This window comes from Arachis ipaensis, chromosome B3, assembly GCF_059453495.1.
Source record: "Arachis ipaensis isolate K30076 ecotype BB chromosome B3, ASM5945349v1, whole genome shotgun sequence".
NCBI lineage: Eukaryota > Viridiplantae > Streptophyta > Magnoliopsida > Fabales > Fabaceae > Arachis > Arachis ipaensis.
Window position 1 is genome coordinate 2,610,220 of NC_142438.1, and position 26,766 is coordinate 2,636,985.

Sequence of the window (26,766 nt, forward strand, 5' to 3'; positions counted from 1 at the left end):
TAAACTCATGTTTTCCGCCTAATTCGTGTGTTAGCATAGCACCGAATCCAGTATTATTATTGGCAAAAGAAAGTTAACATGTGATACATACAATCTAATCTATCACGCAAAATATTTTACATTATAAATACACCCTGATAAAAATAGGTAAGAGCTCACGGATAAGAGAACTAAAACACTCGAGAGAATTCACTCACTCTAGGGGAAAGAATCTTAAAAAATGCCGACCTACCGAGACTACACTGACAGTTTTCTCTGATTCCGCCAGTCCACGCATCATGAAATTGTATATGCAACTCAATTGGCTTACGATAAATCCACCTCAATAACGTACAATAAATCATTGGCTTATGCATCTATCTACTTTGTCACAGAAGAGCAGCAAGCATAGCCCCGGGGTCTGTCGATGCTGCCAGATCACTGGCTTGTTGAAGTGATGTTGGAGATGCTTGTGGAGGTTTCTGGATTGCTGGGGGAATGCTGACTAGCATTTCCTTTATAAACATCTTCAACCTGAAACCAAATGCGAATTATATGAAGAAAAATCTCTTTCAAATATGTTTGATAGCTCACGTAAATTGAAAACTAAATCGCATACTCAAATGTTAGTGTTGGGTCTCCCGAAGCAACCGTCATTCGTAGCTGGGTTCTGTCTGCTGGATCCGTTTCAATTCTTATCTGAATATTTAGAGTGTTACAACTTCTTTCATCCATCAATAACTCAATAATGCTGTGTATTATCTCTACGATGTAGAATTCCTAAGTAAATAGATTCCTAAAGCAAACATGAATACTAACCAAACAGAGCATTGCTCTTGTATTTTCTGAATAGAATGTTGCACACGCAACAAGATTGTTTGGATTGGGATCCTAAAACAAATAGATAGCAGAAAGAGTTATGATATAAATCAATTGGTGTACAACAGAAAGATAAGAAAGATAAAAAATAATAGTTGGGAATTACCAGCCCCGGGCAGACTGTCAAAGAGTAACTATCGAATAAGTTGGCCATTTCAAGCAACGGAAGTGGTTTGACACCTCTAACCTGCAAAAATAACAAAATAAACTGATGACTGCATGATCCATATTCAACAATATACATTTGCAAAGTTAAATTCAACTTCCTAGAGTAAGTATACTACTCTAGGTGCACATAATACATACCACTTCTTGAAGCTTTAAAGGTGGTCCAGATAGGGATCTCCATTGAGCGAAAAAATCTTCAGCAGATATAGATATAGGCTGAAGAAATTTATTTAGGACAGCTGGAAGCTGAAGTTTGACGTTGACCTGTGAAAGGACACATGTATGCAGTTACACACATAGGGTACTGGGAATGAAGCTCAATGATTTTTCCAGATAGTAACAAACACAGGTTCAAATTTACGTACCATATCATTACCAAACTTGTATGAGAAGTCAAGAACAGCCACATCCCTGCTTGGGAGGAGATTAACAACTTCAAGTGGGCATTGCACCTACGCAACCAAGAGGTCAGGGAAATGTGAACAAATTATTAAAGCAGCAACATTTAACATTGGTCGTGTTGTCTCACCTGTGCCCGGGGAGGTATAGTTTCTGGTACTAATGAGAGCTCCGTCTTTAAATGAGTGGGTGGCAATATTATAGCTTGAACAGAGAGGAGAGGAGAAGTATTCTTGTTTCCCAAAAAAAGAACAACACGTCCCTGATGAGCTCTCCATTCTGCTTTAAGGCCAATCTGTTGCAAAAATGAATGTACATACAAAAAAGTGAGGACACCAAGAATCTACTATAACGTTGACCCTTAATTACTGAAAATACTAAAGATGTCTCTGTCAGTGAACTGCAAGTATATTTTGGACTGATGTTACAAAAAAAATAAACAATAATGTTGGAGGAAAAACCTGAATGTAAGGATCCTCATATAGAACACCACTATCCTTCAAGCACAAAGAACGAAACCTTTCAGCGATATTTCCAATTGGCTGCACAAAGGGTGGTATTCGTTACATTCCAATACATACATGCGGTAATATCTTTCTAATGTTGAATAACGGATGACAAGTCTCCATCAGATAGGTAAAATGGTCTATCATAAAGTATTCTTCATTCATGTAAAGAAAAGCCTTTGGCACAGAAACCAACATTTGACTCATCCCGGATCATTTATGAAAATGAAAAAAGTCTAACAAGAATGTTTTCCTCAAGTGATCAGTAAAATTTAAATATGGAATGTTCTAGTAATATTCCAATAAAATGGGTAAAGTTAAAACTTAAAAGACTTCAGAATTATGGTACTATAATCAATACAAGTACCTGCACAGCATTAGCTTGCTGATCAACAGGAACGAGGGCTGATGACTCAACTGCAATACCTCCCAATCCCAAATTGGAATTTGACTTAGGCTGGACAATGCTGCTGGGTGGGCCCTCAATAGCCAATGTATCCAAGAGAACACCATCAAGGTCGCCAGATTGAGGCAGAGCATCTACTTTACTCAAAGTCCCATTTACCTGGGGTAATCTTTGATCCTCTGAATCATTATCCTATTAAAACATGAAGTCCACATCAAACTAAGAAGCAACTGGGGCAAATGTGTTATTTCTTCTGAGGATGATAGAATGAGACTTAAACTAACCATGTTACTCCTTGTGCTGGGGTTGGGCACCTTTAAAAGACCAAGTTGGTTGACCATGACTGCTGGTGTACCATTAGCAGGGTGTTGGTCAGATACAACCAATGCATTTGATGTTTGAGAAAGTTGCTGGGCTCGCAACTTCATTGCACTTTGTTCTGCAGTATCAACTTCAGTGTCTTCAGCCCTTTTGATCAATGCAGACTGAAGCCAAAGTAGATTAAACCATGAGTATTATACCATTGGTGAATAAACTGATGAAACAAAATTATAAATAAGCTGCCTCTAAAATACTGAAACAATAAGGCAATAATACCTGCCGTTCAGGGAATTTAGGCATTTCAGCTAATATATCTACTAATGCTGCACCTTTTCTACTCAAGGCAAAATATTCAACAGCCCGCTGCTGTATCTCAACTTCAATGCAACTCTCATATCTAAAGATATGAGCAAATGCATCAGAATCTCAAGCTTTATGACAAACCATAGACCAACTCATGAAAAATAAATTGAATAGGTATAACTCACTTTTTGAATATTGCCCATATCTGATTCTGTAGATCAGGGTCTGGTGGTTGAGTGTGCATAAGAATTTTAGCATATGTTGATAGAAGAATAGGAATAGTAGAAGTCCTGAAAATAAAACATATCTAGGTCAAACGGAACATCGGAACCCAGCTATGAATTAAGTGAGGTATCTGCTGATATGGACCGATTCTGCTTACGATACAGTAGGAAGCTTCTCATGTATGATGTTAAATATTTCCCTTGGACTAAATCCAGGTTGTCTCACTAGAAGGTGCCCAAACTCTCCAAGGATATATGCACTAACCTGTTGAAATGCATGCAACTAGAAAAATTAATAATGAGCTATAATCAGATCTCATGCTATATGCCTATATCAGTGTTTTGATTAAGTATAAACCAATTATCTGTGTCTGAATTTAATACAAACTAAAAGTTAATAAACATAAGGAGAGGGAGGGGGGAAGGCCTTTTACTAAATGGTGACAACAGCACACAAACCTTAACCATTGTCTCATGTATGGCAGGCTTATCAAGATACTCTCGAGCTTTTGCCGCGGCATAAGGCTGATCAAAGACATAAAAAAGTCCTTGTTAGCAATGTATATACTAGGAAGAAGTAAGAGTTGATACGAACTTCTGTTTCACCTGTAGATCATCATTATTTGTAACAAATTGTATCACACGAAACCAGATGTCATCACTAACAAATTCTCCAGCCTTGTCAATTAGTTGAAGGATCACATCTACATACCTGTAATAAAATAAGGATGGCCCAGTTCATGATGGATAGTAGTTTTAATACACAAATACAGTACAGTGTACTTCAGCAATGCGACAAATAGCAATAGCATTACCAAGAAAGATCTGGTGTAAACTTCTCCGCAAGAATAGCTGCTTTTAGTGATAATTCCTCTCGCATTGCAAAATCTGCTGTGCTGAGATACTACAAGATAGTAGAAGTTACAAAGTAATAATTTGGGTGGTTCAATTCAACTGTAACATCAGTTATTTTTTTTTTTTCTAAATAAAAAAACTTCATTTGGTAAGGATACAAAGGGTTTAAAATGAGATTTTCAAATTCACAGGAATCACCGTAAATCTAGTTCATACCTGCAGTAGTTCTTCAACTATATCCTTTGCATTTGAAACATCACACATGCTATAAAGCAAATCCAAAGCACGCCTTCGAATACTGAGTATAAACCAACAACTTAGAAATACTAGATTCAACAAAGAATGACATTAAGAATAATGGAATTAAATATGTATGATACTGGAGATTTTAAGCACTTTTAGAGTTTTTAGTAGAAGAAAACTATATCTTCAATGGAAGGACATTTTTCCCTTCAGAGTACGACGTTAACATGCACGTACAATAATTATATCCAATTTGTGCAAGCTTTACTTGGAACGCAAATAACGGGGATGAGATATATAAACTATAAAGAATTGATGATTTCACAACATAGGACAGTGTGTATAACCTGATGTCAGGATCTTTCAATGAGGTAATAATCTGAGCCTGGTGTCTTTTTATGATATCTTGCACATCTGTAATCATAAACATTCTAGTCATATTTTCCTGCATCACAATAGCATATATGTTATGAACTCTACATTGCATTCTGACAGTAACTTTAGCCTTTTAAACTATAAATATGATATCTTCTACTGCATAGTATTTATATTTTATGTCGCACGGTTCTTCCCCAAAAAGAGAACTTAAAACAAAATTAGGGATAAATGAACAGTGTCAGTGACAGCAATTTACCAAGCCTAGATATCGAATATTTGGCTCTCTAACAGCAATAAATTTTCCAAGAAGAGTCACACATTGAGACATCATCTCTTTTTCAGCATCAAGATGCATAACCTGCAGCGGGCAATTGGAATAGATAATATAACAAAACTACTATATGTAAAATTGCAAGATAAGAGGAAGAGAATGAACATATGGCTACCAGATGCACTGTACAATTCAATTAAGAGCATGGTAGAAATCCCTACAGAAGAGTCATATTTGTCTGTTAATGACAGGCTACAGAACCTACCACATGCATACACAGAAGAGTATAATTTAAGCCACATGGTAACATTTGTCATTAGGTTCACAACAGCATCTATTATATTTGAGCAGTTACATTTAAAAAACGAAATCAATCATGAGAATGAATGGGGTTGTCCAAGAATAGTATAATTTCTAAGGAAATTTTCCTAAAACCTCAGCTAATTTGACAAATAAATTCAAAATAAAGAATTTGCATTTAGCAAGTCATTCATAACAAGATCATTAACGTAAAGAAAATGCTTTTCTTGTTTAAAATATAAAATGTCAATGTACATACCAGAGCAAGGGCTTCAAACAGAACAGCATGAGATGCATTATTTTTGTTCACATTTTTTACCACATCAGTGCCCATCAATATCCTTTGTAAGACCTGAAATGATTAATCCAAGAGTTAGCAAGACTTAATAATTAAACAAAGTTATTTGTATGTGTTAAAATATCCAAACCTCAAATAGTGATCTTCTGGTATTTGGATCTTCAATGATCGGAAAATACTGAAGGGCCCTCATTGTTTTGACCTATGTTAAGAACGAACCAAACAAGCAATACAAGGTTGACAAGCGTCGTAAGGGAAAGTAAGAGTTGCAAAATTGGGGAAGCATACTTTTACTTTCATTAAAAGCTACACTGCAAGAATAGCACCCAAAATCTCCTTAAATCCAAAGCTATCAAAGGAAAAGGCTAAAAGTTACACACCTGAAGCCAGGGAGATGGAATGCCGTAGTAAGTGTACTCTTGCGGAATATCCTGGTTCCTAGCAAGGCGTTCTAAAATTTTTACACACTTGGGAAGACAACTCCAATATGCCTCATAATTGTTTGACACCAAAGCAACAAGGAGACTCATAGAAGAAGTCAAAACACCAAGGTCTCGTTCATCCAAAAGTTGTGCCATCCGAACCGCCCTGAAATATATTATAAGGAATTATCAAGATACATTTGAGGTAAAACATTGAAGACAGCATGTTACCAGCAAAGTGACATTCAAATTACCACCCATCTACATTGACAACATCTGGATTTTTCCTGTATAATCGCAGTAAGCATAAAGCAGCTTTTTTTTTCACAAGCGGTCTGCAACTGCTAGATACCTAGATCACAAAAGCATAAATTATTTTCTCATGGAAAATATTAATTAATTAATAATTATGCATAATTTCTTACCAGCAACTTCTGTACATCAGGTGCTAAGGACTCGGAAAATTCTCTTCCGCCAATATTTCCAACCTGCAAAATAGAATACACAATATGATAGCAACGAAAATAACATTCCAGCTTACATAGCTTGGAATTGGAAGGATAATTGTTTTCAGAACAAACAGGTGAACACATGCAATATTCAGAGAGCAAAAGTGATGGCATGTACAAAAAAGAAATTTACAGATATTCTGAACCTGTACTCAAGTTGGAAAAAAGGTTCAAAATTTAGGGTAATCAAAACCAAACAAATAAAGCTCCACCAAATGTTTCAAAGTTCTCACTCTCTATGTATAGAAGAAAACTGCATTCTCAAATATTACAAATCAGAATAGTGAACCATATATGGAGTGCTCCATAATCAGATCCCAGAGAGCTATATGACCTCAGAGATATTTTATCCAAGCAGTTGAAAACTATATCTGAATACATGTTTTAACAGTTAGAGTGGTACTGAGAATAAAATAAGAGCAAGAAAGGTAGGGAAATTTACTATTAATGCTTTTAATATGGTCATATTTATCTGATTAAATTAAGCACATGACCATAATGACGAAAAGGGAAAACAAATAACAATATAATGGGGAAACTCATCAATTTATGAAATGCATACTCATTGGAAGTCCATATGGCCATTTATTTTTTTTTTTAGAGTCAATTGCAAAACATAACTCCGCCTATGCTACACCTGCGGTACATAGCCGGTCCAAGCCCGGATAAAGGAGGAGGGTTGTGGTAGGCCTTCGACAACCAACATAAAAACTTAGTTGAATTCATGACATGGATCAATTGCAAAACATAAGATGTAAGATACAAACAACGTGGCCTCTTTTCTAGAGCTTCTCATTATTGCATTTTGAATAAGAGAAGCACAGTAGTACAGTTAATAAGAGAGTAAGCCACATAATTATAGAAGGTTGACAATTTTTCCATTACCATACCATAGTCAATGCTAAGCACTGAAATGTTTCATTGCGACCAATAATATCAGTCCGCACAGTATTTATTGCCAATCTCAGAAAGTCATGGTTTTCATTGACCAGACATGATGTCACAATGTACCCAACCTGCAATTAGTTATTGTGAAGTTAGAAACTATGTTTTCTCTGCCAGGTTTACCTTTGAACAATCTAAGATAATAACAACAACAACAACAAAGTCTTGTCCAATTATCCTACAAGGTGAAGTATGCTATTGAACAATCTAAGAATAGCTAATATATATAGCTAGTAACACAACATTGTGGAAAGATGACAGAGAAAGATTTTACCTGCTTTTCTGGATACTTTGGAGCAGATATTAGAGAAACGGCTTCCATGTGACCAAAATCCACATCATAGCCAAGCATATATATGTAAAGCATTTTCCATACATATTTCTTTTTGTCATATGGTTTCAAACCCTAAACATAGAATCAAAAGGGATAAGATCAACATGCATTGCCATGACACTTACACTGCTTTGGTTAATAGAAAACAACAACAGAATATGCACATTGAATAATAGGATTTTTCCCCCTTAAAAATATTTGCAACCAAAAAATTATGCAGAGTAACTATCCTATTTGCAATGTATGTAACAGAATCTGACGAAACGATCTTCTAGCATAATGATAATTAAAATGACACAGCTCAAATGCAGTAATAAGCAAAAATTAACTACCAGGCTTCAACAACAAAATTCTTCATCGGAGTTTTAGAGAACTTTAGCATCAAGTATATTAACAACACTTTCTAATGTCATTCTACATGAACTTGAACTACACAGCTAATGAAATAGTTCAACCACATAAACTCGAAGCTAAATTCGACGGAACATTCAAATCCTACGCGAAAAATCAAATAGCGAAAACCGAATCAAACTCGAAGATAAAAGAAAAGCAAAGAATCCTAACCTTCTCGCTCTTGAAGCGAGTTCGGATTTTTCCGAGCTCCTTGTCGACGCGTAGCCTCTCCTGTTCCTTGTTCTGACAGTTGCGGACATCGCTGATGAACACCGACAGACCTCTCATTCCCGATAACGCCATCTCCACAGCTCACAGATCCGCCGGGAGATGGAGCGGATCCCGCCGTCTACTCTTTCGAATGAAAAAAAACCGGTAGACAGGTTCCACCGTGGCTCCGATGATGACGGCTTTTGAAGTTCGATGGATCCAATCACCAATGGAAAATTCTGGTGTATGAACGAGGTTCAGATTTTCAGCTCACGGATTCGGAAAAACGAAAATGCATGCTCAGAGAGAATCTAGAGAGATACAATGGCAGAAAAGAAGAGAGAAAAAATGGAGTGAAGACCAAACGAACAAAATTGTAAAAACTGGAACACACTCGCGGAAGCAGCTATATTTTAACACTTTACGATTAAACCAAATATAGAATAATTTAAATGTTATGTATCTATAAAATTCTTTATATTTTTCTGTATCAAAATTATACTCATATAAGTTATAAAATTTACATTTACGTAAAGATAAATTTTATACTTAAAGAGCTAGGTTAAGATGTACAAATATAAATAATAATATCTTCATGTTGTAGCATATTCATTATTATTCCATTTCACCTAATCCTTTTTTTCAGTAATTATTATAATTATTATTATGATTATGATTTTTTTTTCTCTGACTGATCTATAATACTGCAATTCTTTTGTTCGTGCAGTAATTTGAGATTGGTAATTTTTAAAATTTATATTTTATGTTGTGACTTTGTGCCTCATACTCTCATTGCAATCCTCTTTTGTACTCGCAATTTCAATGGTTGAAGTCAAAGGTATCAATGTATCATACACTTGGGTCAAAATGGAGGGAAACAGGTGTGATGCACTTTGCAGTTTGTACCATACACCATAATTCAACCTCCTGAAGTGACGCATACTTTAGCTGACACTATAAAAGTTCATTCAAATTAAAGTTTTGAGAAATATTAAACAGCTTAAATATTTACACGGTTGGTTGAGCACCATTAATTTTGTGAGATAAGGCTGACCTGCTTTAATAGTAATGTAAACGAACTGTAAGAATACTTTAACTTAATTGGTCACTTCTTCCTATTTTTAGTACTATTGAATTCTTATCAGAAGACACTACAATTATGAACGAAGGAGTAATTTTATTTGGATGCAAATTGTCTTACTCTCTTATTACTTATTAGTAAACTCTCATTTAATCACAATACCACAACTTACTAAAATAACCAATAAATTTCACCAACTATATTAGTTCACATTTCAACTCATACTCTTTCCATAACTCATCAAATCCAACTATGAATTGATGTCTCACACCTTTAATAAAAGGTATCCATTGAAGACTATATATCTTTATGCAATTTTATTTATTTATTTTTTTTAAATAAATTTAGAAAGAAAAATAACCATTACCCGAAAAGATCAACTAAATTAGAAAAAATGGACTTACAAAAATAAAACGCAACTTTTTAATTAATTTTAATATCCCACCATATACATTGAAAACTAAAATAGCACACTATTTTTACAAAGGTCCATACGATCCGCATAAGACTTAATTATTCTTGAGTAACAACTAACAACCTTCTGTAAGTCTATAACTATACGATTAAGGAACTAAGATCCCATTTACAAAATTTACTAAAAAAAAAACGAAGTCGATTTTCCTATGCTTCCTCTCCCTCCTCTTCAAGTTTGTTCACTCGTTCACACTCATCAATCCACTCGCTGTATCTGCATTTAGATGATATATAAAACCACATCAAAGTTATGTAAGAAATCCAAGATACAGTGAGTGATTAAGGAAAGAAGTTTCCGATAAATTACAAAATAGGCACTTACATATCTATTGGTTCACTCAAAGCTGCAGCAACAGGATTAAAAAAAAGATTAACATTAGTTAGTATAAATTCCCAAACTCTTAAACCAGGATAGCAGCCTTAATAAACGTAACTACGGATTAGGGGGGATTTTAAATCATCAATTATCCTCCTCCTACTACGTATTCAATAGATAAAGCCAACAAAAAAAAAGGGATAAAGAAAAGGGTTAACATCTAATTATGGTAAGACTCAAGGCTTAAGTTAAGGAAAAGTATAGAGTACCAATATACTATCTGTCAATTTATTACCAATAATAATTAATTATTATATTTTAAATATATGTATAAAGAGACACATCCAAAAAATACATTTATAAAGACACTTCCATTAAACACAACTATAAAAAAAACATTTTTATTAGACACATTCACAAAGACACTTCTATTAAATATCATTATAAATCAGAGTTGGCAGAAGTTGGCAGAAATGTTGTTGGTAACTTAACGGGATTGTTAAGTTAAAGATGTTTATATTACATTCAATTTATATATACCATTCAATTTACCTGTGATGGCTGTGCTGAAACTCTCCTGACATATCCTACATGCAAGCTCACCGATCATATTCTTCATATCACTGAACCCATCACAGCTGGTGTTACAAATAACAAATCTTCAAAGCATCAAAGTTTACGCACACAGTTGAAATTAATTATTAAAGCCAATTGGGTATGCAATTGCCATCCCCATGTTAATTATTTTCATAGCAGTATCTCTATCATTGCTTTAACATCTATTCATACATTGCAAGAAAATTCTAAATGCCACGACATGCAAAACATCAATAAGAGCAATCACAGAGTTTAGTTCAAACTTACATATGACACTCAACACTGTTCTCATGGTTGCAGAAGGGGCAACTGAAAACAGTTTCAAGCTTTTCTCTCTTCTTCTTTGGCGCTGCAGTCTTCTTCCTTGATTTCCTTTTCCCCATCGGTTTCGTGTTGAAAAAAATTAAAACCAAACCGTGTCTCCACCTTTACAATCATTCACAATATTCAATATTACTAACATTTTTTTAAAAAACCTCAATAACTCTTAATTAATCTTTATTTCATTCTACCTAAGAATACCTAATCCCCCTCTGATAACTTCCAAGGCAATCAAACTCGAGAGTTCACCCAAAGTCATGGAACTTGCACAAATTAGATCAATTTAAATCGTAAAAGTAAACTCATATACTTTTTATTTGGAACCTAAACTTAACTAGTAGAGAATGTGATAACTTTTTTTTTTATTTCCCACGGCGAAAGACTAATCTAATCCACAACTGATCTAAGTTCCATTTAAAAATTTGTCACATACCAATAAGTTACTACGCATACAAGACAAAATTCAAATTCCACCGCTTAAGAAAACAAAATAAGTGAGCTGACTACTCCACCAACCATTAGAAATCTAAAATTTAAAATTTTCCAAACACGTCTCCTTATGTGCAACTCTCTCTCTCTCTTTCTATATATATATATATAGGAATGGATATTTACATCCAAGTATCCAACTCTAGGAGCAGAAAACTTTGTAAATAGAATAACAGATCATAGCAGCCAAATGAAAGTGAAAACTCAACTAACTCCTAACTACCTATAAACGTCTAAAATTTGCTGTTAGCCGTGCAAGGAGCTGAATTTTTCGGAAACACAGAAAAAGAATAATGATAAGCTTGGAACGAAGAGAAATAAGAAACTCGTATTTTAGAAAGAAAAGAATAACAGTGTGTGATGAATAATAGTGAGAAAATTTGCACTGAGAACCGAGAACGTACCTGAATTGAATTGGAAGTGTAGAAGTAATAGATGCGTAAAGAAGAAAGATTATTTATAGAGTTTTTAGCATTGAAGCAAGGTGTGAGTCAGTGACACTTGTATTTATATGCTGGCTCTTGCTCGGTGCCATTGAAGTTTCTGGATACTATTGTTTCTACGACGTCGTCACGAGGTAGTTTACTTTTGGAGGGAAAAGACCCAAAAAGGTTCAACGGTCAACGTTTTGTTTATTTACAAATTGTTCATACAATTTCTTGTCATAAACAATGATTCGATAAAATCCGTATCAAAGTAGCAAATTCAATATTCCATGTTTTATCTAAAATCATATACTACACGCTGGGGGTAGAAAATAGTCAGGCAGTCTGTTAGAAGACTATAGTCTTATTTATATTTTGGGTTAATCTGTTATAAAATAGATAAAAGTCTTATAAAAGTCTTAATATATTAATAGGCTAAGCCTAAGTTTATTAATTAGTTTTATTGGTCTATTAGAGTTGTTTGAATCTATTAATACATAATTATATATATAAATAATTTTTTTATTATTAATAAAATTATAAAATATTTTAAATTTATTATATTTAATTATAGATATTTTTATATATTTTAAATACTTTAAAAATTTAAAATTTTTTATAAGTATTAAATATGACATATTACATATAAATATTTTTATTAAAAAATAATTTTTTTAAATAATATTTTTATTTTTATAAGAAAAAATTATCAGACTTTTTAACAGATTTCAAGTTAAGCCAGGTTGAATAGCAGGTCAAGTTTAATACTTTAAAAATAGCCTATATCATGTTGCAGAGGCTTAACTATATGACAGACCTGTTAAGAATAAAGTCTGGCCTGACCTAGCCTGTTTCCGCCCCTATCTACACATAATACTTTTTTCTTTTTTTAATCAGTGCATATAAATGATTGACAAAACATTAAATTAAAAAGAACACTTCACTAATATCTAAATTTATATATGTCTATATCTATATTAAAAAAAAATTAGTGTACAATTTTTTTTTCAAAATATCTTTTATCATATATAATTAATAAAAAATTATGTTGAATATGAAAAGATTATGCCATTTGAGTTATAATTCATTGGCGTTAACTATAACAGTTAAAAGCATGTCATTTTAACTTTTGTATAACATATTTACTGTCTTAACTAATCTCAAATTTGTTATTATTGTTTATTTTAATTTATAAAAAAATAAATTAATAAGCACCTTAGTACCTTCTAAAGTTCTAATACACCAGTGTAGATAAATTCGAATGGATGTACATCATCAACCATGAATATTATTGATACATTTCTGAACTAAAATATAATGTACATCTTGCTAAACTTTAATTGCCAATTTCATGGCACAATACTAACTTTGAATTTCCACCAGTATAAAAGTGATATGTCACTAGCTTATGGTTGATGAAGAATAAATACAAAGGGATAAATATAATAGCATTCCCCATTCAAAACAAGAACAAAAACATCCTCCAATTAGGAAAATTTGATGTTTCCCGGTGAAACTTTACTTCTAAGAAGTCTACATGTTATACACAAGGGAAAGAAATGGAAAATGTCCATTGTCCAAGCTTGAAGCTTGTAAACTTCTCTGAAATTTATTATAAAAGAAATGGATCAAGAAACATTTTCCTTCCCTTTCCTTTGTAGAAATTTAGAAACCACAAAAAACTGCAAAACTGCTATGTATGTGTAAAGAGGAGCCATTATTTGTTTATATTACACCAAAGAAAAACTTTTTCTGTGTGCAGACCTATGTGATTGAGGTTCATATTCAATTGATGCTCTTGATCGATGACCAGTGCGATCACGAGTTTCTGGTTGAGTCTCTGAAGATCGACGCCGACCAAGCTTCCACCCAATTTTCCGGGCAACTAACTGAGGAGAGCTAAGGGAACTATGTGATTTTGATATGGTTTTCATTTCTTGCTTTATTTTACCAAATTCTTGTTCAAGTTCTCCAACTCTAGACCTCATATTTTCCATATCCACCTTTAGAACTTGATTTTCGCGTACCACAGTCACCCATCCATCCCTTTGTATGATTTGACCTGCCGTATCGCCTGCAACAATTGAAGGAGCTGCCGGGGTGATTTCATTGTCCAATGCATGGAGACAGCTGGCTAATGCCGTTCTTAACTGCAGCTGTTCGAAGAACAACACTTGAAGAACAACTCTGAGGGGAAACCTATCGTTTTGTGATGCATGTGTGCAGGCATGGATTGAGAGTTTCTGGAAGTCAATAATGCCACACAGTTCTTCTTTCTCTTTGTCTGAGAGCCATGGATGTGCCTGCACAATACCACAGCAGTTACTAAAACAATTGCAAATTGCCTTTCAATTGAAGTGCATCTCAAGAAACACAAACCTTGAAATATATGTCGAGTGCTCTGTAAAGTCCATCATGCAATGATCTTGATGACTCTGGAAGGGATTCTGCGAGGGAGCGTATCTTTCCAGGTTTCAAATTTACATCAGAAGCAATTTCTGCAATGTAGCTATCTATCAACTTTCCAACTTTCATTAAAGATTCAGATGATGGTAGTGCTTGTGGATCAACCGATGAAGAAGAAAAGGCGGTTTTATTTGATTCTGTAGACATAAAGTGATGGACAATCCGCTCAATGCAGTCTGTGTTATATAGCGTATCGGAATCTGAATAATTAGGAATGAGAAGACTATCCAGAGTTGCCAGTTCCAATTGTGTACCTACTCTCCTCTCTAATGAATCCTTGCATGTCTGATTCACATTCAATATCAAAGCCACGCGAACAAGCCCCAGTAGGAAACGACAAAAGGATGTTCCCTTCCTGAAAGGAAGGAGTTTCTCTATGCTTTCCAATAGAACCCTCTGATCAACGGCAGCTGGTGTCAAACTGAAGCTTGCAACCGTTCTAGTCTTGCTACCTTGTCCACTCTGCCAACGATCCAAACCTGGTAAGTATTTCCTACAATAGTACATTATGGCACCTTCAAGGTTTTCGGGTCTTATACCCCTCACTTGCATTGTCTTAAAAAGCCTCTCAAACAAACTCACACTCAGAAATGAGATGTCTTCAAACCACCAGTCAGACTCTGAGCTTTGAATTCTTGCGCCGGTATTTATACCATTCCATAGAATGCTTCCACCAGGACTTTGTAAACTCCCATACATCATCCTTGGCCATCCGAACAAACTAGGATCTGTACAAACCATCACTGAGAGAGCATTCAAACACTTGTCGACTAAGTGAAGCTTTTCAGCCTTTTGTAGAACAGGCTCAGAACTTTGGAGAGCTAAAATACAATCTTTCCAATTGTGCAGAATATTCTTATGGAAAAAGCCCTCTGATCTCGATAACAAATTATCTTCCCCGAATTCATCTGTCATTTCAAGGTAGTCTGCGGCACAATAAACTAAAATTACATTTCTGGCTGTCAATTCCACACGAAAACCATAACAGAATTTGGCCACAATTAAGAAAGTGTCAGGGCCACCAGGGAATTCTTCCAGCACCAGCACCATATTACTGGATTCTTCATGTGTTTGTGCAATTTTTCCACATTTTGCCACAAGAGGGAACTGCATTGTTGCCAAAGAATATCTTATTCAAAGTACAACTTAAGAATATTCATACCAAATACATAACATTATGGCTAACATAAAACAATTCCTTGTATTATTATTATTATCATTACTATTATTAGAGTTTTGCTAACAAAGTGCCTTAAGATGATTAATGTAGAAAGTTTTTCATTGAAAACTCAATAATTTGAAGTTTCCAATGCTTTTCCAATCCGTATCCAATCCTAAATGTCTGCAAATTATGCATAAACTTAAAATAGCAACAAGTGATCCTTCAAAACACTCCAATATGGTTGACTTTTGTCATCATTGAAGATTATACAGCATGAGCAGCAAGTATCAATGAGTCTTATTATACTTTTAATCACGGAGGGGTGCTAAACTCTCATTTATCAAAATAAAACTCTAAACCAATAGCATCTAAGCAATTAATTGCATAGAAGTAGCAGATTGAACACCTCATACTGGAGCTCAAAGCACAAAGTAGTAGAAGGAATAACAATTATTAAAGGAAGCCATTCATAGTATACCTTATGAAGATGGAAAGCAACGCCCTCAATGGAAACACTAATATCACTAGGCAGTTCACCATTGCAAAACCTACCAAAACCACACAGAAAAAAAAAATTCACCAATCAAACACTGTTTCCTTTCTATACACACAAATGCATGCAGAACAGAAAAAAGGCTCAACAACAACAAATCAAAGCCCATAGCTCATTCAAACCGATCGTGTACAATAAATTATGGAAGCATAACAATGAATCGAAATTAAGATTGAAAAGGAACATTAATAAGGGTAATAGTGATAACAATACCAGTGATTGCCTTCTCTACGAAACCCAGAATGCTTCCCAGCTGGAGCCATATCTGAAGGACACTTCCTTTTCCTTTTTCTCTCTCTAATTATAATCTCTACCAACCCAACAACAACATTCTGTTGCCAAAAAAACCGATTTGGTAAAAAAAAATCAAAAAGGAATAATAAGAAAATGAACGACGAAGAAAAGAAGAGAAAGAATGGATATAATGAATGGAAGAGTCAAATGAATATAAATAAGGTCATGTATGGAACAGTCAACAGTGACGATTGGGTCAGCTAAGAAAATCACCCGATTAAACACTCTAAACATAACATTGTAACATTCACAATTCAATTTTTTTATATATTTATTATGTATGTTAAAAAAGTATATTTTTTCTTTTCAGTGAAAAAGGGAGTGGTTTTGTGGTAAAAAAAAAAAAAAAGAAAAATGACGCACGGATCACGACGCTAAAGACGGTCCGGTCGTCTAAAGTCGGAACCACAATAATGTAGGCACCAATATTGTGTCTGTCTTCACTCTTCAAATAAATTAAGGTGATTGCTACGGTAATTAAAAATTGAGAAAAATTTAAAATAACTCTTGACAATTATTTTGAAAGAGAACGAGTTTTTTGACAAAAAAAATTCAACCCGATCTTTGACAATTATCTCGAAAGGATAACGAGGTCCTGTGCAAAAAAAAAGTCAATGTTATTTTTTTTTTTTTGCACAGGGACTAATCAGTCCAAAAAAAATATCAGAAAAGTGTTCTTTTTTCTTGGAGGTCTCGTTGTCCTTTTAAGATAATTGTCAGGGGTTGGATGAGATATTCACTCTTAAAAATTAGTGTTTGTTCAAATTTTATTATAAAAAATTAGATTAAATAAAAAATATTATAAGATTTATCATAAATTAAATTGTATATAATGAGTTCCCTCCCAAACAAATAGAACCTCCTAAAATATTAGTAATCTTAGAAGAAATACTCAAATGAAAATGGCTCATACTTCATAGAGATTGAAATAGGATAAAAATAACACTAGTAGTAACGCGAAGGGGGCAAAAAAACTATACAAACAAATTACAAATGACACACCCGGCGGGGATTTAGCCGGCTCAGAAATCATTGGTGTCCCCTTCCTTGTCTCAAGCTTTGTTCCTTTCCATCTTGCCATTTGTTTTAAAAAATTATTGGCTCTTTCTATTCAATTATGTGGGTCAAGGGATTATAAAATAAAATAGAAAAACATATATCTTTAGTTAAAACATTTGTAATTTTAATTGGCGGTACAAGGACATTTGACAAAAGCTAATTCCTGAAATTGAACAAATTTCAAAACATCCAGACAAGAGTAGCAAAGTAAATTAGAAATATCAAACCAGAGGACCACTAATTATGTTAGAACTTTAGGGGAAAACCTTTAAGTGCAGTAGAAGGAAAGTGACAATGGTCACCCCATATAATTGTTTACAATGACAAAGCTTTTACTGGTTCTGCTATGGTTCTATATAATATATATTCTTAAGATAGAATGTTCTCTAATCATCGTCAGAACTCAGAAAGCACTCCATGTGCCCCCAAAGGTATTGATGTATTCGGTAATTCACCTTACAAACCCACTTAGTTTTGTATAATTACAGTTACATGTATAAATATGCATACATACACAAACGATAATAGATTAATGAGTAAGGAAATATCTAAAAATTATAGGTTGAATTTTAATTATATAAATCACGAATAAAAATAAAAAAGATCATTTTCTTACATTCAACAAAATTATAATTGAAATTTGAAAACCTTTCACTAGTACATGTGAAAAAAATTGAATTAAAGAAAAAGTTGGCCACACCATTTAGAAAATTTTCATCAATCTTCTTTGCTAGATTCGACAGAGAGACATGATGATGCTAGTAAGTGGAGTGGTCCTTGGTTTTTTTTAGTTCTTGCTGTCGTTATTGGCACTGCATTGGAAAGCTGAGATCATGCCCTGTGACTATGGAGAGCTATGGGGTGTATATTGATCATTATTTGATCTCTAGTCTTAACCAGAAACATGGAATTAGCGTTGCTTTAACATTAAATGGATTCTAGCTGCAGATGGTGTTAGGAATGGATTTGACAAGCAACTCACTAGTAGATACCATTAGGAGGTTATTTCGATGTGGAAGCAAAAATAAAAGAAAGCCTTATAGTCCCACCTCGGTGGTGGAGCATATTATAGCACGCTAAGCTGTCATATATAAAGAGACCAACGAGAACGACAGAATTATCTTTGCGCTTGGGGCAATGACGCAGCTAATGAGGTTCTAACCGAGGCGCGTCTATTGCTGGTTGAAAACTATTTCCAAACCCCCTCTTAGGCCTGGGTTTGGCCCAGGCCTTCGAGAATTTCTGGAAGGGCTCCTTCTTGGTAAAGCCCTACAAGTTTAGTTTCAAAATTTATTTTTATCATAATATTAAAGCTAATGTTGGTACTAAATTGGAAACAGGATAGATAGTGATAACACTGATACATGCGTGTGATTTGCACTCTTAGATAGAATTGATGTCTGCTAATTTTATTTCCTGTAACTTCTGGCACCAATTAATCAAAAGAACATTTGTTGCTTAAAATTGGTTTCTGCGTAATTTTGCGTTTTGACATGATATTGATTTGAAAGAAAAATTAGGTGTCCCGTAGTGTCGGAATTCTGTAACAAGTCCAGTTGCACTTAAAGAAAAGGCATGCCTCTCAAGCCTACCAGTGTAATCTTAATTGTAACAAGGTGAAGCCGTGTAGTATAGACTTTTGTCATAAGTTAAAAAGGGTGGACAGTATGAAATAAAATCATCAGTTAACAAAGTCAATCCTAAGATAAATTGAAAAAAACTTCGGTCAACAGTCATAATTTACAGGTGACGTGATCAAACAGATATTTGAGTTAGGAGATCAATTCCAATTGCTTATATGATTATACCCTACCTTTGTTAGCGTTTGACTGTTTTTCCCATCATCACCATAGCGACGATACAGTGCTAACCAAATATTGTCTAATTAATAGAGAATACATAGGAGTACATAATTTTCTCCGTTCCAACTGGAATCCTAACTTATTTCTCCAACATAATTTATTGCAGATTGTTAATATTGCAATTAAGGGGAATAATAATAGTATAAGTTGTATAACACATGCAATCCATTTAACAGAATAAATTAATGACAAATAATTTAGAGCACATGGCTTAGAGGGTCAAACAAAATGTTTTACACTTACATCAGATCTGGAATGACAACACAGTAGTGACCGACAACCATCTAAAACACCAAAATATGAAAATAAAAAACAAAAAATAAAACTCTATAAAAGGCCTTCAACATGTCTAGTAGCACAAAGCTATTAAAAATACACAAATTGCCCATATGTAATTCCAACTAATCAATCAATAGACACACCTTAGAGCACGTGCTGATTTTGGAATTGGGCTAAATTCCTATTGCCTACGAACATTTTCACAATGTATGCAAAACCAAGAGTAAAATATGCGTTATGGCCCCATGATGGGTTAGCGGAACACTTTTAAGACCAGAAAAAAAACCCTTCTGAAACGTTTGTAGTATAGTAGTAGTATACAACCCCATTACTGCATAAGCTCAACTTGCAACAGGTTTAGCAATGACTTTCTTAATGGCTTCAGCATATGTCCTGTGCTGATAGGTCAGTGTGGACTCAAGCAGGTCCCAAAGTGAGGTCTTTGGGTTCCATCCTGTGAGAGGAACAACAAAACCATAAAAAAGTTAAGAAGCTTGACAACTTGAATATCAAATTCGATTAATGAATGAATGAATGAATGAGGAAACCTACCAAGCTGCCTGTTTATTGTGGTCATGTCAGGAATTCTCTTGTCGCTATCGTCATATCCCTCGCCATAAAATTCTTTCGAGCTGACGTCGATTGTAGGTGTCTCTGGAGGTTGTTCTCCACTTACCTTTGAGTATACCTGTAGAATTAAAGGTTAATAATTCTTGAATCCCCAGAAGGAGTAACGTGCATGCATTCTGATATGCAATGGTGAATAATTTGATCATTTCACCTTAATCATCATTTCAGCAAGCTGCCGAACTGTAACCTCATTGTTGGGGTTACCCACATTGAAGATATGTCCATTAGCCCTGGCAGGGTTTTCCTGTTAACAATAAAAGGTAACAACAGTTTAAGAACGACTTCCACAAAGATCAAACGATCAGAAATTCAGAATGAAAAATAAAAGTCAACACTAGGGGTATGAGAACCTACAATCATCAGTGTTACAGCTTCAATAGCATCCTTGATGTAAACAAAGGTTCTCTGGGATTGGCCACCGTCCACTAGCTTGAGGGGCTGCCCTCTGAGAAGATTCTGCAAAGATGAATAAAGGAAAAAAAATTGGATAATATTGGCAAAGAAGGCAAAGTAATAAAACACCTACAAACTCCTAGAGCCAAATAAATGTAGCTTACATTGCTAAAGCATGCAAGAACCCGGGGAACACCCTCACTAGGACCATCAACGCCAGGAATGAAATCCATTCTAGGTCCAATCCAATTAAAAGGCCTCACAATTGTGAACTCCATACCATTTTCAGCACCCTCAGCTGTCAATGATCACAATGTCACTGAGACTATTCAATCCAATATTGGAAATGATCCCTGTCCTTATATAGATAAGAGGAAAGAAGTTCAGCTCACCATAAATCAGCCTCTCAATCAACTGCTTTGCACAGGCATAGGACCATCTCTGCTTCTCAATCGAACCAAAAATGCATGGAGACTCATCTTCTTTAAGAACGTAGTATGCAGGATCCTATCACCACACAATATTGGGAACAGTATATAGCACAGTTGATCAGCTCATCACAAAAAGAAACAAGCAAAGCACTCCCTATATCTCAATACAAAATATGAAAAGGCAAACGAAACAGACAAAATGACAGAAAGGGACAGTCCATTTTTAAAAAGTCCCCCATCATTTCCCAAATAACCTGAATAATAAAAAGCCAAGAAACCCAATCTTAAAAAGGAACAATCATATGCATATTTAGGACATTACACAAATCACAACATGTCAATGTCCTTTTAACTTTAAAAAACTCTCTATTCCCTTTTTTATTTGTTAAAGATACATACCAAAAAGTGACTGTAACATATAAAAGAAAATAGAGGTAGTATCATGCAATTTTATAAGGGAGCTTAATTTGGGGAGGTGTGATGGGATTCGCACCGACACATTTTTAACACTTTTGTACTGTTAAAAAACAAATACTTTGAATAATATGCATAGATCTGGAAGAAGCTTCCTTTAACAAACAAAGAAAGATTTTAAAAAAATAAAATAAAATAAAACCAACAAGAAAAGGAAAGGTTACCTGACGAAGAGGACTATCTTTGGGGAGAAAGCTTCCAATCGTTTTCCCATACACTTCACAAGTAGAGAAGTGAATAAGCCTCTTGTTATTCTCAGAGCAGTACTTCACCTGAAACAGAAACAACACATCAAAAATCAAAATCACACATCCCATTCAGCTCCAACATGAATATTTGGCCTTTAATTATTTACAATTTGACCTAATCACACGAAGAACACGTACCACAGGGAGAGCATCGATGAAGTTGCTGTAAATTGTGTCAAGGGGACGGGTATTGTAATCCGCAGGGGTGCAAATTGCAGCCAGATTTATCGTCTGAAAAACACACAAACACAAATGTTCAATTTCAATTTCGCAATGTAAGCACAAATCTAAGAACAATAACATCAATAATTATAGAATGCAGTTAGATTCAAGATATATTACACATCAAATTGGCATTCTGAGAACATATCCAAGAACATGAAAAGCTTCAATTACGATAAATTAGGGCATTTAATTAAGAAATAAATTACCAGATCCGACATCTTGATGAGACCTTCGAGCCTTGAATCGTGCTTGATGTTGAGTCGGTGGAAGGTGATGCGACCGTGCCATGGAAGGTTATCGGGCTCCAAGAGGTGCTTGATCTTGTCGTTGTAGACATCCAATGCGAGAACCTTGTGCTGCGTTTCGGACATGAGCTTCTCGCAAAGGTGTGAGCCAATGAACCCTCCGGCACCGATCATGCAGATCGTTAATGGCTTTATCGGGTTCCCATCCAGATCCACGCGAGCTGAGGCACCAGCAGAAGCAGAAGAAGCCATTATGTTGTTGCTTTTCTTTGTTTCTTTGGAGAGTGAGGTGTCTCTCTCTTTAGAGGTGGTTGTTATGGGAAAATGACGAGTAACGAAGTGTGTGAGGTGTGCGCTATTTATATATAGTTAGAATGAATAAGAGGGGAGAAGAAGAAGAAGAAGCGAAAGAAGAAGAAGAAGAAGAAAATGTAGAGAATCAGGAGAGGGAAAAGAAAAGAATATGATTGGGACACCCTTGCGGTCCCGCCACTTTCTTACTCTCATCACTGCGCGCGTGTATCTCTCTTCACTTTTTTTTCCTTATACAAAAAATTAACCATTAAATTAATGAAAAAGTATACGCAGACAATTGAAATACTAAGACCAAACCGCTTAATTAAACTCTTTTTGAAAAATAACTTAAACAATAAATAATTATATGAAAATAGTTCATAAATAAATTATTTTGTATTTAAATTTTTAATTTTAAAAGTACTTATTTTATAAAAATGTGATAAAAAGTAGTAGTATTATGCGAGAAATTATTTTTTTAACTTTTCTATAAACTTTTATATAGCTTCTTAGAAAGTTGTAATTTAGTTTTAAAAATTATACCAAGCATTAATACCGTAACTTTTCATAAGTCAAAAGCTAAAAAAAAGTTGCTTTTGAAACAACGTCCCAAATGGGCTATAAATAATGTGAATAATTGATATATGGGGCAGTTATAAAAAAATAAATATGTCAGATATTTAATTCAATAAGTATGCAGATGATTATGTTGATTATTTTTAATTGGATGATTATTTCTTTTGATTCAATTAACTCATACACAGTTAACAATGGTTGGATATTCAATTTACTAGATGTACATATAATTATTTTAATGTTAAATTTAGGAGGTAATTTAGAGATGGAATATTTTTATACTTTATTGAATAATTTTAAAATTTATTATTCATATTATTTACAAAAATTATTATCTACTTAATAAAATTTTAAATTAATTAATAATATAAAATATATATTAAAATATAACATATATATTAAAATTAGATTGAAGGATATTTATATTATACAAATATATAATAACTAATTAAATAATTGATTTTTATTTGCAACTATAAAATTCATGAATCATATTTAATTTAGCATGGAGATTAGGTAATTATTATATATCTTCAAAGGGAATCGTTTTAGTGGAGGGTAGTTATTGGATTTGTAATATTGTAAGTTGTATTTTATTTTATGCTTTATTAAAGTTAATTGAGTTTTTTTTTAAAGAGTTTTATTATATATTTAAATATTTTTATCAGTTTAATTCAATTAAATTAGCTAAAATCTAACAAAAATATATACATAAGTATGTGTGAATTATGTACCTTTTTTTTGTTTTTTTTTTCTTCACGTATTTTTTTTGTTTATCGTTCTTCTATTCTTGGTATTATTATTATTATTATTTCTCTTCTTCTTCTTTTTTTTTTAGTGTTATTATAGTTTTTTATTTTTATTTTAAAAAAAACAAATTAAGAAGGATAAGATAAAAAAAAAAAAGAAAAAAATGATAATGATAAAGATTAGAAGAGAAAGAGAAAAATTTTTAATTGTGTATAAAAAAAATAGTATCAAAATTTTTTTAAAATTGACATAGAAAATTTTTTAATTTAAATACCATAATTTTTTAATGGTGATATAAAAAATTTCTTAACTAATTGAAAATGATCAGAAATGAAAATAATATTAAAATTTCTTAAAAATAACACCAAAATTTTTCAATCGTAACACCGAAATTTCTCCTAATATATTTTCTTCTTTTTCTTTCTATTATATCTTATTTTTCCTTCTCCCAACATGTCTTTATTTTTCTTTTTCATGTTATATTATTGATATAAAAATTTTTCTGTATCTTTTTATGTTTTACTTAAAAAATAAAAAATTTCATTTAAATAAATTTATTTTTAAAATTAAATTGTATATTCCTAAATCCTAAACAACAAACTATTTTGTAATATAACGTAGAGATTAATTCAAATTATATATTATTGTGATAAAATTTCGGTATTTATATAACTAATTTTGGTTTAATTTTTATTTTATTTTTGTATTTTATTTTTAGGGTAAAAAACCCAAATAAGCCAAGGAGAGCTCCAAATTACCGAAATCAGCCAAATCAAAAATCCATACCTGAATCCACCAGATCGAATTATTATATAATTCGAATCAATAAGATTCGAATTTTATTCTCAAGTAATTCGAATTGATATAATTCGAATTATATGCATGCAACAAATTAAAGTAATTCGAGTTGATATGACTCGAATTATACACATGCAAAAAAATGAAGTAATTCGAAACAACTCGTTTCGAATTATACTTACCTATTTCGAATTTAGTTAATTCGAATTACCAGGAGAAGTGCACTTTAGAGAGGTTCGGATCTACTTGATTCGAATTAGGTGAAAATTGATTTGCATAGTAATTCGAATCAAGTTGATTCGAATTACAAGGGTTTCGGCTATAAAAGGAGTTCGAACCAAGTTCATTCGAATCACTTTCTCATTCTCCAACCCCACCAAATCCCAGAGAATAAGACCAACGTTCGGTACGAGTAAGACCAGAGCGGCTTTTTTTGTCGATGGGGGACGATCCGGGAAGGCTTTATCGTTTGGATGGAGTTGCTCATATCGCCGGTGTGATCAACGACGAGGTTAGTGGTTTACGAAAGCGGTTTATGATAATGGTATTTGTTAATGGTTTTTGATAATGGTTTATGTTACTGTTAGTGGTTTAGGACAGTGGTTTAGGATAGTGGTGTAGGATAGTGGTTTTTGTTAATGGTTTTTTATACCGGTTTATTTTAGTGTTAGCGGTTTAAGCAAGCGGTTTAGGCCAGTGGTTTTTGTTAGTGGTATTTGACATTGTTTTTTGTAATCGGTTTGTGTTAATGGTTTTGGATAGTGGTTTAAGTGATGGTTAGCGGTTTAGGGGCGTGGTTTGAGTTGGTGGTGTATGATAGTGGGTTTTGTTAATGGTTTTTTATAGCGGTTTATTTTAGTGTTAGCGGTTTAAGCAAGCGGTTTAGGCCAGTGGTTTTTGTTAGTGTTTTTTGTACTGGGTTTTTGTTAACGGTTTTGGATAGTGGTTTCAGTAATGGTTAGCGGTTAACGGTAGTGGTTTATGATAAATGTGAAAATGCATCCGTTTTTGTTAATGGTATTTGCACGTGGTTTGAGTGAGCGGTTTGTGTATAAAATGTTGGTCGTTTGTTTGATATATCTTTTACCCATCACGATTTATTTTCTGGTTCCTTATGAAATATATTGTATATGTTAGTGGTTTGTGCATCTGTTCTAATTATGCGGTTTATGTACTGGCCAGCCTCGTCGTTGCATATCCAGCGTTAGGCGGCAGCAGGGGATGCGTCTTGATGCGAGGTACGTTCCGTACTTGCAGATGGCCGGATTGTACCATCTTGCGAGACTGAACGACAGATGGTTCCGACTAGACGAGCCCCTAGTCAGCGCATTCGTCGAGAGGTGGCGGCCTGAGACGCACACCTTCCACATGCCGTTCGGAGAGTGCACCATCACGCTTCAGGACGTCGCATACCAGCTGGGGTTGCCAGTCGACGGAGATTACGTTAGTGGTTGCCTGACAGACTTCCACCTTTACATTGAGGGTGGGAGACCTGCTTGGCAGTAGTTCCATGAGTTGCTCGGTGTTTTACCTCCCGAGAACCAGGTGCAGAAATTCGCAGTCAACTGCACCTGGTTTCAGCAGACATTTGCAGAGTGTCCAGACAGGGCTGATGAGGAGACAGTTAGGCGCTTTGCCCGGGCCTATATCATGATGTTATTGGGCATGCAGCTGTTTGCCGACAAGTCCGGCAATCGTATACACATCAGATGGCTACCTTATGTTGCTTGGCTTGAGGAGATGGGTTGCTACAGTTGGGGGTCGGCGGCACTAGCATGGTTGTACAGGTGCATGTGCCGAGTCGCCAAGGGAGCTCATTGTACGACTCGTCCCAGTCCCCATATATGACGGCAACGGCCTTCTGCTTCGCCATCCATACCCTCCTGTACGTTGGCTTGAACCCAAAGTGTGCGGTCGTGACATTTTGAAGCACCTTAATGTTCATAGCTGCATCAGCCCTAACCATCGGCATAATGAAGGT

The 26,766-nt window shown here is 34.3% G+C and overlaps 4 protein-coding genes and 1 non-coding gene across 6 annotated transcripts; 1 reads left to right on the plus strand and 4 right to left on the minus strand.

Annotated features, from left to right (window-relative positions):
- Nucleotides 1–16: 16 nt before the first annotated feature.
- On the minus strand, nt 17–8,788 carry LOC107629295 (AP-2 complex subunit alpha-1). The gene is made up of 27 exons (XM_016332050.3): nt 8,305–8,788; nt 7,681–7,812; nt 7,352–7,477; nt 6,378–6,440; nt 6,207–6,304; nt 5,911–6,118; nt 5,661–5,732; nt 5,492–5,584; nt 4,918–5,019; nt 4,631–4,728; nt 4,257–4,338; nt 4,001–4,089; nt 3,792–3,897; nt 3,645–3,710; nt 3,344–3,450; nt 3,147–3,251; nt 2,935–3,055; nt 2,622–2,822; nt 2,299–2,529; nt 1,887–1,967; nt 1,556–1,720; nt 1,392–1,478; nt 1,165–1,290; nt 965–1,045; nt 799–870; nt 599–678; nt 17–513 (listed from the first exon to the last, which is right to left on the minus strand). The coding sequence occupies exons 1-27, from the start codon at nt 8,434–8,436 to the stop codon at nt 369–371; spliced, it is 3,069 nt and encodes a 1,022-aa protein (XP_016187536.1). The 5' UTR covers nt 8,437–8,788; the 3' UTR covers nt 17–368.
- A 1,033-nt stretch (nt 8,789–9,821) lies between these two features.
- On the minus strand, nt 9,822–12,028 carry LOC107629297 (transcription elongation factor 1 homolog). 2 transcript variants are annotated; one of them, XM_021117736.2, is made up of 5 exons: nt 11,324–12,028; nt 11,079–11,237; nt 10,767–10,837; nt 10,221–10,242; nt 9,822–10,112 (listed from the first exon to the last, which is right to left on the minus strand). In XM_021117736.2, the coding sequence occupies exons 1-5, from the start codon at nt 11,389–11,391 to the stop codon at nt 10,046–10,048; spliced, it is 387 nt and encodes a 128-aa protein (XP_020973395.1). In that variant the 5' UTR covers nt 11,392–12,028; the 3' UTR covers nt 9,822–10,045. The 2 variants fall into 2 exon arrangements, with proteins under 2 accessions (XP_020973395.1, XP_020973393.1); XM_021117734.2 differs by having other exon boundaries at nt 10,767–10,852; nt 11,324–12,019.
- A 1,347-nt stretch (nt 12,029–13,375) lies between these two features.
- LOC107629293 (BTB/POZ domain-containing protein At3g44820-like) lies at nt 13,376–16,644 on the minus strand. Its single transcript, XM_016332047.3, has 4 exons — nt 16,441–16,644; nt 16,153–16,222; nt 14,426–15,619; nt 13,376–14,349 (listed from the first exon to the last, which is right to left on the minus strand). Exons 1-4 carry the CDS (start codon nt 16,488–16,490, stop codon nt 13,777–13,779), a joined length of 1,887 nt encoding a protein of 628 aa, XP_016187533.1. The 5' UTR covers nt 16,491–16,644; the 3' UTR covers nt 13,376–13,776.
- Nucleotides 16,645–18,699: 2,055 nt separating this feature from the next.
- LOC148569661 (U4 spliceosomal RNA) lies at nt 18,700–18,849 on the plus strand. Its single transcript, XR_015880333.1, has one exon. It is a non-coding gene; the product is annotated as a U4 spliceosomal RNA (small nuclear RNA).
- Nucleotides 18,850–19,610: 761 nt separating this feature from the next.
- Nucleotides 19,611–22,882, minus strand: LOC107629292 (UDP-D-apiose/UDP-D-xylose synthase 2). Its single transcript, XM_016332046.3, has 9 exons — nt 22,329–22,882; nt 22,036–22,128; nt 21,814–21,921; nt 21,137–21,251; nt 20,909–21,042; nt 20,706–20,807; nt 20,503–20,595; nt 20,274–20,409; nt 19,611–20,175 (listed from the first exon to the last, which is right to left on the minus strand). The coding sequence occupies exons 1-9, from the start codon at nt 22,617–22,619 to the stop codon at nt 20,063–20,065; spliced, it is 1,185 nt and encodes a 394-aa protein (XP_016187532.1). The 5' UTR covers nt 22,620–22,882; the 3' UTR covers nt 19,611–20,062.
- Nucleotides 22,883–26,766: the final 3,884 nt, after the last annotated feature.